At 27.4% G+C, this 11124-nt stretch overlaps 1 protein-coding gene across 2 annotated transcripts in view; it reads left to right on the top strand.

The window, feature by feature from the left end:
- Nucleotides 1-3529: 3529 nt before the first annotated feature.
- LOC111614765 (mitochondrial sodium/calcium exchanger protein-like) overlaps nucleotides 3530-11124 on the top strand; it is a 28858-nt gene continuing 21263 nt past the window's right edge. The window contains exon 1 of one of the 2 annotated variants that reach the window (XM_023356129.1): nucleotides 3530-3720. In XM_023356129.1, the coding sequence (XP_023211897.1) occupies nucleotides 3622-3720 (99 nt within the window). In that variant the 5' untranslated portion in view covers nucleotides 3530-3621. Of the gene's footprint in view, nucleotides 3721-10696; nucleotides 10808-11124 lie in introns of those variants that run through there. The other variant, XM_023356130.1, reaches the window with a different exon arrangement.

Below are 11124 nucleotides of genomic sequence, written 5' to 3'. Positions count from 1 at the left end.
AAAAGAGAAAGGCCAATGCCTAATTTAAATATAAATACGTCAACAAAAAAATTTGTTCGACATTTCTTACATAAACACAGCTTCTCTATCATCAAATGTCACGGTACGCTACTGACACTTACCTCTCGTATAAACCATAGCTAGGTTTTATTAGTTTTATAAAGTTGATTTAAGCAAAATAAACTAAAAATATCACAAATTTACAATAACACCAGCAGCAGTTTCAATGTAGATGATGTAAATAAGCGCATCCTATATACAATGCCAACTGTAGCCGCTCAGAAAAATAGCCTGGAGGCCTGGATAACTTCAAATTGCCTCTAGTCATTTTGTCCGAATTAAACAGGTGACGGTCCATCAGTTCCTGAAATTCCATGGAATTTAATAGATCATTTGCAGCGATTTTACCGGTAAGATCAAACCACGAACTTTGTAAATTTGCGTATTTTTCAACACTTCGGGAGAAGTTAAATTAAAGTGCACAGAACAACGACGGTGTGATGTCTATCGTCGCAGCAAAGTGACGACGAAAACATAAGGCAGTGTTTCTAGAGTTTAAAGACTCTTCTTTATAAACGACTATAACAGGCCAAGGTGACTTACATTATACAGACATTTACACTGTATTTAAACCGGTGTAATACTGCTAACAAATTTCACATGGCCATTCGTATGCACTACAAGTCGATGTTAAACTTCAATAAAAAATAAAAAAAAAACACACACACATTGTAGTCAGTATATGTTCAAACCTAAACAATAGTTATTTTAACAATTAAATTTGTAAATAGAATTGTCTTAATTGTAAATAAATTTATATATTTATTAAAACTTAATACGAAATTTAATAACTGAATTAAATTAATTATATATTATAATGAATCTAAGAATTCACGTAAATGTAAAAACGTACAAGAAGTGTCAGTACAAACAAACAAACCGTTAAAAACAATAAATTAAAATTCAAATAAAAATAATTTACGATAAATGTAATATAATAATACCTGTATATAAAAAGTAATAAATAGTATATTATCAGATAGTGCATTAGTTAGACTTAAAATTAAATTAATTACATTCAAAACACCGCTATAAAAAAGCCAATAATATATCAGCTTTCTCACACAAATAAATAAATAAATAAATAAATAATCCAATCTGTCATCTCTGATTCTTCTGCTGTCATCTGGTGGCAGACATTGCAATTAAAACCGAAATTTAATTTTAAATAAAATATATTTTTTAAAGCATACAATTATTATATTTTTAATTGTGTTGCTGTCTCACATTGACATAACCTAAAACGTTATTTTAAAAATTTAATTTTATACTTTTTAATCACTTTCACAAAACATGATTTTTTTTCCATTTCCTCATGAAATTATATCATCTTTATTATATTAAATAATTTATATAGAATTATTAGCTTTACATTTCCAACATTCAACATAAATATTATATTTTTTTAAAAATAAATGTTTAAATTACAAACAAATTTTTCCTCTGCTGCCATCTAGTATCAGTTTTTGTAAATAATTCTAAAGCTAAAGTTTATTCAAAAATAATAAATAATTCATAACATATAATTATTAAAAATTAACTTAGAGCAATATTCTTCATTTTATCTAAACCTATAACAATAGTTTAAATATTTTCCTTAATTAATACCTATACTGCTTTAAAATAAATATACATTATATACGTAGATTTCTGTATAGATGGCTTCTTGGCTGGCTATCCGTATAATCTTGCTGGGCTTTCAACGTATACCCATATATCTATCTTCTTTTGTCGTCTTCCCAGGCCTATTTACACAAATGGGCTTGGGGAGACGACATTTTCTCCATCAAATTACAGCTCTGTTCCGCGTCCAGTGATAAATTTTAAATTATAACTTTTTTACTGGATTATCTATGGCTTATCTTTTTTCCTAGTAGCTTTGGGCAATTCAGAATAACCTGTGTTAGGCTACTATGGCTATTAACCGAGCATCGATCCTACCTTGGTTTAATACACTTTAAATCTTTTAGGTTACAAGTACAGACTATACAAAACATATAAAAATTTATGACCCCAGCAATGAGCCCTCTCAAAGATATCTAACACATGCCATTAATACTTTCTAGCCTCTTAGTGCTTTCTGAGCGGAAAGAGGCCTTAGTTATCTTAACCAAACTGATTTGAACTTTATTGGAAAAAAAAGGTAGACTCGTAATCTGGCCCCTCAATTATCCGATGTACTCACCAGTTGATCGCCTATCTCTAAACCTAATAAATACATCTATACACCCAAACACACAGGCCTACATATATATATACTGCTTATAATTATTTCAGTATTTGAAAAGTGCAGTTTCATTTCACATATATAAAGGTATGTCACATATTTTCACTTTTTAATAAATCAATCATATGTATTATGCAAAATAAAGTAAATACAGTAGAACGTCGATTATCCGAAAGTCAATCATCCGAAAGAATTTTAGCTTTCCGGTCAGCCGGCAAATTTAAATTTTCGCCAGTGCTGTGGCGCTGCAATCTTTGGCTATGTCTTGGGCTACTCAAATATTTTACGTTTTTGATACTAAATTAACTTCTGAAGTATAATAATTTTTATTGTTTTTATATTTTTCAATATATTTATTTTGTTCGTACAAAATAAAAAAATAATTTTTAACGATACAATAGTCTTCGTTAGGCTTACCATCGACGAAAATTCAACGCGAAGCGACACGCAACGGAGAAAAATGTCAAGATGGGATAAATTAATATATTTTTTCGTACATAATCGGTTATCCGAAACAACGATCTTCCGAACAATCCCAGTCCCCAATTGATTCGGATAATCGATGCTATACTGTATGTTTATTTGAATGTGTTTATATATCCTGTATTATAAAATAAAACATTTTTAATATTTTAAATTACAAAAACACTACATCTGAAAGCATTTAACGTTTAAAAATGATTCAGCCGAGGCAATAGGTTTGAAATCTAATAGGAAATAACACATTACATCACTCATATGTGGATAACAAAGCCTAAATTGCAGTTAAAGCCGTCAATTAAATTCGGGTGACAAAGCCTAGGATGAAAATTCTTTTTAAAAGGCCACTTCGCCCAAGGTGACGTAATAGCTAGTGTTAAAGCTTAGAAGCATGTTGCAACATATAGTTGTTTTTTCTATGTAATGACACAGTGGGTTTTTCCGCTATAAATATGAGATTATACGAATATAGCCAAACATTTCAATAAAAAAAATCTATGTAAACATCCCGTTTAAATTCCGCAAACGCTTAGGATAATGTAAACTTTTAGGTTATATAATTTATTAATCTAAACTCATTCTTATATTTCTAAACTAAAATTTTGACACTTGATATACAATTATTGATGGAATACGAGTAATCAAAATGTAATAGTAATTGTTAAATTTCATAATGTAGCGATTTACCAATCTATGTAATAGGTGACAAATATTTTGACATTCTACAAAAATAGTAAGATTTCATCTATGGAAATCTGCATTATATCAATAGTTACAGCTAAACTGCACATCTTCTATGATACTTATTAGAAATGAAAGTTGATTTTTTAAGAAAATATTAATCTTTAAATATAATGATGGAGTTGAACAACGCTTATCGTAAACACTCGTATGTCCATCTAAGTAACTCTCTTGCAGTAGATATAACGAATGATTCTTTGAGTTTAAAATTCGTAAGTATATTTTAAGATATTAGTATTATTTTATACACAAGAAATTTCGAAAAATGTAATAAGAATTATCGTAATTCTTTAAATTTCGAAGAAGCTGGAGAGAATGATTAGAAGTGTAAGCTTATCGTAGTGTTTACTTTTCCAGCCGTGTTATATATAACAGAGGAAAAGTATACTGATCGATCAAAATCTGACCCCCCAAGATCTTTACATTTTTTGACCCGTTGTAGTGGCTTGCCTTTGTACATCATACTTTTCTCTTAACAATAGAGTCGTGTCGGTCATCTTTCTGAAATTTTACAAGGAGGTTTGTGTATTAAGGGGATTGGTGCTATTAAATTTCGGTGGTTAAAGGTTGAGTGGATGGGGGGGGGAAATGAAGAGTTCGTGTGTCGTATCTTTGTAGTGTTGGACCGAATAAATATTTTACTCGTTATTACTATTTACAATTTTTTTAAAACTTGTCCTTACCCTTAAAATTAAGCCTTTTGTCATTTTATAATAATTAATTATTTCTTCATATGCACAATAACGACGTGGTTACATTTAAAGGACAATCACATCACATGTCGTAGGTTGACTTAAAATTCCGAAATGCTCATTTTGATAAAAAAAAAAAAAAAGAAATATAGAATAAAAAATATCAAGGTGTTAACCTACAACCTGTGGTGTTATAGTTCTTTAAATATAACCACCATTGTTATTCTGCATATGAAGAAATAAACTATTGGCATTTTTTTAATGTAATATCATAGCAGATGTGTCGTTACACGCGCAATATTCTTCATTTTATCTAAACCTATAACAATAGTTTAAATATTTTCCTTAATTAATACCTATACTGCTTTAAAATAAATATACATTATATACGTAGATTTCTGTATAGATGGCTTCTTGGCTGGCTATCCGTATAATCTTGCTGGGCTTTCAACGTATACCCATATATCTATCTTCTTTTGTCGTCTTCCCAGGCCTATTTACACAAATGGGCTTGGGGAGACGACATTTTCTCCATCAAATTACAGCTCTGTTCCGCGTCCAGTGATAAATTTTAAATTATAACTTTTTTACTGGATTATCTATGGCTTATCTTTTTTCCTAGTAGCTTTGGGCAATTCAGAATAACCTGTGTTAGGCTACTATGGCTATTAACCGAGCATCGATCCTACCTTGGTTTAATACACTTTAAATCTTTTAGGTTACAAGTACAGACTATACAAAACATATAAAAATTTATGACCCCAGCAATGAGCCCTCTCAAAGATATCTAACACATGCCATTAATACTTTCTAGCCTCTTAGTGCTTTCTGAGCGGAAAGAGGCCTTAGTTATCTTAACCAAACTGATTTGAACTTTATTGGAAAAAAAAGGTAGACTCGTAATCTGGCCCCTCAATTATCCGATGTACTCACCAGTTGATCGCCTATCTCTAAACCTAATAAATACATCTATACACCCAAACACACAGGCCTACATATATATATACTGCTTATAATTATTTCAGTATTTGAAAAGTGCAGTTTCATTTCACATATATAAAGGTATGTCACATATTTTCACTTTTTAATAAATCAATCATATGTATTATGCAAAATAAAGTAAATACAGTAGAACGTCGATTATCCGAAAGTCAATCATCCGAAAGAATTTTAGCTTTCCGGTCAGCCGGCAAATTTAAATTTTCGCCAGTGCTGTGGCGCTGCAATCTTTGGCTATGTCTTGGGCTACTCAAATATTTTNTTGTTATATAAATGTAATAGTAATTAAATTAATTATTAAACTAATTAAATTAAATTAATTATTATCTAATGTGTTTTGAATTTAGAAATATGACGCCCATAAGCCCACACAATATGCAGATGCCCCCAAACTAATGGTGCCACTTTTGCACTGAATGATTCTATTTTATAATTTTAATTCTTCAATAATTGTATTTTTTCCAGTTTTTGTTTAAATATCGAAAGGGTAAAGGACACTGCTATTGAAAACATTAATACAACCATTCTGTTCGTGAAAAAATGTTAATATTACTCAACTAACAGATCCTACTTTGTTAAACTTTTGATTTGTATTAATTCCTTTGCGAATTGTTTCTATATAAAAGTATTTTTTCATTGCCTTGATGTTATTGTTATTATTTTGAATTTTTGTGCCCCAAACACTTGCTCCCCTACGCTCGGTTCTAGTAGACCTAAAGGCCTAATCCTCACCTCCTAGAATATTATTATTGTGAGAAATCTAGTTTAGATATTAGAACCTGTCACAATCTTAAAACATATATCGTTAATTTAAATTCGTCTGGGCCCATGAAGCTATAACGCGCCACTGAATCAGTAAAATAGTATTATCGTATGAATACTCTCTCTCTCTCCATGATATTAACACGATGGCACTTATGCACATTTGTGCTGGTGTTTAGATAAATGGCTGAGGAATACGTTACTCAACCATTTACTTAAATATTTGCATATTTATGCTTATGCAACCAACTTGTCTTGATACACTTTGGCTTTCTAAGACTCTTATATCTTACCAGAACCCACAATATCAACCAACCAATGAATAAATCTATCTTGAGTCTGGAGGAAATTCGATTTATTTCTTATAAAAATTTTTACTTACAAATTTTCTCACAATTTCGTTCTTGATAAAATGACATACCCAAAAAATCCAGCAACGGGTTGCGTTACTTTTCCGCCGAAAAACATTAAAAAACACAGCACAAAGTTAAGATTGTTTGTGACGCTGTGTATTATGTGATTTTATTTTGCAAAAAAAACCGGAGGATCAAATTGAAACGATTCCAATATTTTCATAACAAGCCGGGAAAGATATAGAACATATAAAACACTTCAACGACACTTTTATAGAAGTTATTAAAAATATGTTATTACATGTATATTATGGATGATATAATTGAAAATATTTCGTATGAATATAATTATTTGTAATAAAAAAACAAACTTTAACAGATATAAAAATAGAAAGATAACAATTGTAAATAGTACAAGTTTATATCTTTGTGTTGTAACAAACTTATGACATAAAAATCAATATAAATCAAAACATACATTGTAACTTGGCTTAAGAATTAGTTGTGAGTAATCAGTATATTTATAGAAGTATTTGGCATTTAATGTTATTCAATTAGAATGTAACGTAAAGAAAGTTTGACACTCCATAAAACCCAAAAAGGTAAAAACAACCCTTAAAAATTCTGTGTGTCGGCATTTATTTTGTATTGTATCTCAGGACTAGATGAATCTAATATTTTGAAACTTGGTAGGGTTATTTCGTGGGTTGACGCCATGCCAACGGACTTTCTAAGGGTGGACCTACTTAGGGTCCACCCTTAGAAAGTCCTTCCGGGATCATCTCCCCTCGGCAGATCACCCACGTGTCACGTTATACCTATACAAATTAACCAAATCTGTGCATCTGCTAATGACTGTACTGTAAAATATGTATTACATGAATCTTATTTGTTATAATATTTAAGATTCTTTTAAAGAAAAACATTAACGAGAATAAGATGTTGCTTAAACAATGAATATGTTTAATGTGTCTATGTTACCATGAATGATATATAATCAAATATAAAATTATAAATATAAGATTTATTCAGAATTATTATTTACTATGACTATGCGTAAATATAATGATTTACATACATATTTTTATTGAGTAATATACATTATTACTGTTAATTAACCTTCTTGGAATCATGTTTGACCATGAACTGATTTTTAAAATCTTATAGATGAATTCGTGTTCTTCTTATTAAGCAATATGCAAATTTAATAATTAAGAAATTTCTTAATTTGTTTAAAATTTAAGAGTAATAATTTCTGTTATATTTATTGATTACTTTTCTAAGAGCAAGCGGAAGTGAATTTTATGGAAAAATTCTTTATAGAATGTCTCTCATGATATATCACTTCCTGTAATTTTTTGTGATTGTGAAATTATCTAATAATGGCGAAACAATACATCAATTATAAACTTTATGTAGGAAATAATAAAGTAACTTTTAATGATGACTCAAAGCAATGTTCGCCGCATCGAGCAAAACATAAATGATAATTCTGTTGCTCATTAGAATAAAGAATGTCGAAATTATGAAGTTTTGTTTGTGTTTTTTCGACTCTCTGTCCTATAATCACTAAGAGGACCATTTTTCCATACTTATCATGGTTCAGTCAGGTTCACAACGGGCGACTGTATGGTAAGAGGGCCCAACATATCCGGTATAAACCGCCCATGAACAATTCTTGGGGGAATTTTTCAATCACCCCGTTCGATGCCGAGTCCCAGAACGATAAACTAGCGCCTTAACAGCCTCAGACATCCGGCTATTAATTGATTTATAAGTTGATTTCGATTCAAATTGTTCCATATGTAAGCATAAAAAACCCTATAAAAATTCTTCGTAATCCATTTTATCATGGATAAGGATAGAATGGATTACGTAGAATCTATATAGGGTTATTTTATGATTATCTGTGGGTCAATTAAATAAAATTCAACTTATAAATCAATTAATTTGAGTTCATATTAATAGTAAGGATCGATTTCTGTTGTGAGTGAATCAGATGTTAGCAATATAGCCGATTAATTAAGTGCTGACAGCCTGGACAGAGAATCCCATTAAATCCAAAATCATAAATTGAAAATTGAAGTAACTTGTATTTAATTTGCTATATTTAATTAAATATAATTACAATGCCATATTTATATCAAGTATTCATTTAGTACGGCTTTTAAGGCTATTTTCTCATTAATTAGAGCAGTTATCAAGAAATTACTGTGTTGGTAATCTAGTAATGGCAACAGAAAGTGATTACATAGCAATTTTAATTATGGTAATTCACTGCAACTGGATACTTAAGTTCACACACAGACTATGAATTAACATAGTTCAATGCTTAAAACCAAATAAATACTGTATTAATATTTATATAGGAAAATATAAATCTATTTTTGTTCACGTGTAATGCTAGTTACATATGTATGAATCAATCCAATACACGTGGATTCATTGTATGTTAACAAACCTACACGTATGGAGAAACACTGGTATACGTCATATATATATATATATATATATATTGTTGAAAAAATTAAACTACAAAATGTCAAATTCATAGAAATTTTGTTATTCGTGACATCAAAATAATAATTTTGCTATTCATTATTACTATTATTATTGCATAAATTACGTAAAAGTGATCTTATAATGATTATTTAACATCAAAAGTTTTAAAATAAATATTATTTTTAAAAATAATTTAAATATTTGAATGTTTTTTTATATATATATTTAATAAATTCAATGATAGTAAATATAAAATAATTCTAAAAGTTATTTTAAGTACAAAAATTTGATGTGAAATTTCTTAATTTCGTTTCTTTTCGGTTGAAGTTTCTATGAAATAAATTAGTTAAAAGACAATTTATCTGCTTGGTTTAACAATTAAATTATTATAATAAACTTTTTCCATAAATTAATATAATAAGAGGGAAAAATATGCAAGAAAACATTATTTTATATAATAAAAACTGGCAGATAAACGAAATTCGTTATTAATGAATGAACTTTTTTTTTGGCAATTTAACAATTTTTAAATTATTTATTAATTATATTTTAATAAAATTCTTTTATCTTATATGATTTTAATTTTCTTACTTTTTATATATAAATATTCTACTAAAATAATAGTTTTTTTTTTTATTAGTATCAGTTACAGTACACGAAATTTTCGGCTTTTCTATCTGTAAATCAACGTAAAAGATATAATTTAATATATTAGGAGATAAATTAGACTGCTAGAAACTTGTTTCTAGCAGTCTAATTTCTAGCAGTTTAATCAAGTTTGAAATGTATTGATGGAAAGTTCTTAAGCGTGTAGCTTTCCAGCAACACATTCCTAACCACTAATGTATTTTATATTCATCATAATTGGCATATTAGTAGTTAAAATATGTTGCTAGAAGGCTGCAAATATTCTCTTCGGGTTATAACTTTCCAGCAATAAACTCATAATAATAAATAATCGCTCGTTTACTGTATATTACTTTTAATAAACCGTAGTTTTCTTTACTATTTTAATTAATTTTTTACATATAAAACATACAGTAGATATGATTAAACAATAACTTAAAACAATTTTATATTCAAAAAATATCTCAAAACATTTAAAATTCACCAGAAAACTCAATTTTATAAAAAAAATAATTAATCATAATACAATTTAAATGAATTATTTAATTGAATTCAACCATTAAATAATAAAAAAAATAAATTAAATTGCTTTTGTTAATTAGATAATAACAGATTATTCTATTTTTAAGAAATAATTTCAAAGACCTTGTGATGCAATATTGTGTAAAAAAAAACAATTAAATAGTAATAATATATGCATATATATTAACAAATAGGAAACACAAACAATCATTTTTTTTTCCTCACGTCAGTAAATGATATAAAAATATATCATGTGTAAAATAACAATTTTCATATTTAAAATTAATTTTTAAAAATTCAAAATTTATATTGTTTAATCTTTATTTTTTTAAATTTAAATATATTTATTAAATGAATGAATAATTAAATAAATTATTTGACTTATTTCATCTTAAAATATGTTAAAAATATAAATAAATCTATTAAGTAACAGCTGTTAAATTTCTATGAATATTGTTAAATTTAACAATTGAATACTATAATAAGTTTAGGGTTTTGTTTAGATTTTTTTTAAAAAAATTCAAAAATAATTTAAATTTATATGATATAATAAAATAAATTTTAGAATAAGTTGTATATGTACTAAACATATATTTGTATTGACAAATAGATAACAATTCACTTTTGCTCTTTACTAAATTTTAATGTAAAAGTAATTTTTATCTTTCCTTTTTATATTACTGGAAAGTATGTACAAGTGTAAACGTATAGGAAACAGGATGAGAAATAAAGAACTGTTTTATTTATGATAAAAACACATTGTCATTACTTAAATTTTGTATTAAATTTATAATTGTACAATGAATGAAATACATAATGCTGTAAATTATGATCCAGAAAAGGTATGTTTATAACATAACTTTTCTATATTTTTAGTTATAAAATTGATCTTAATTCTTATTGTTTCTATATAAAAGTATATGTATATATATATATTTTTTTTAAATGTTTTTATTTACTTAAACATAGAATAATATTTTATACTTATTTCCTAAGTATTAAACTTTATCTAATCTAATTTTTTTTCCTAGAATTATGTTATAAATTTTTATACATAAAATAATTCTTAAAAACATTTTATAGATTAGATTAAATTATAAGAAAATTATAAAATATTATAATTTAATATTTATATATTGATATACAGGATAGATATTAA

The sequence above is a fragment of the Centruroides sculpturatus genome, unplaced genomic scaffold (assembly GCF_000671375.1).
Source record: "Centruroides sculpturatus isolate CEXI.00-Female unplaced genomic scaffold, Cexi_2.0 scaffold2153, whole genome shotgun sequence".
NCBI lineage: Eukaryota > Metazoa > Arthropoda > Arachnida > Scorpiones > Buthidae > Centruroides > Centruroides sculpturatus.
This window is presented reverse-complemented; position numbering and strand designations above follow the sequence as displayed.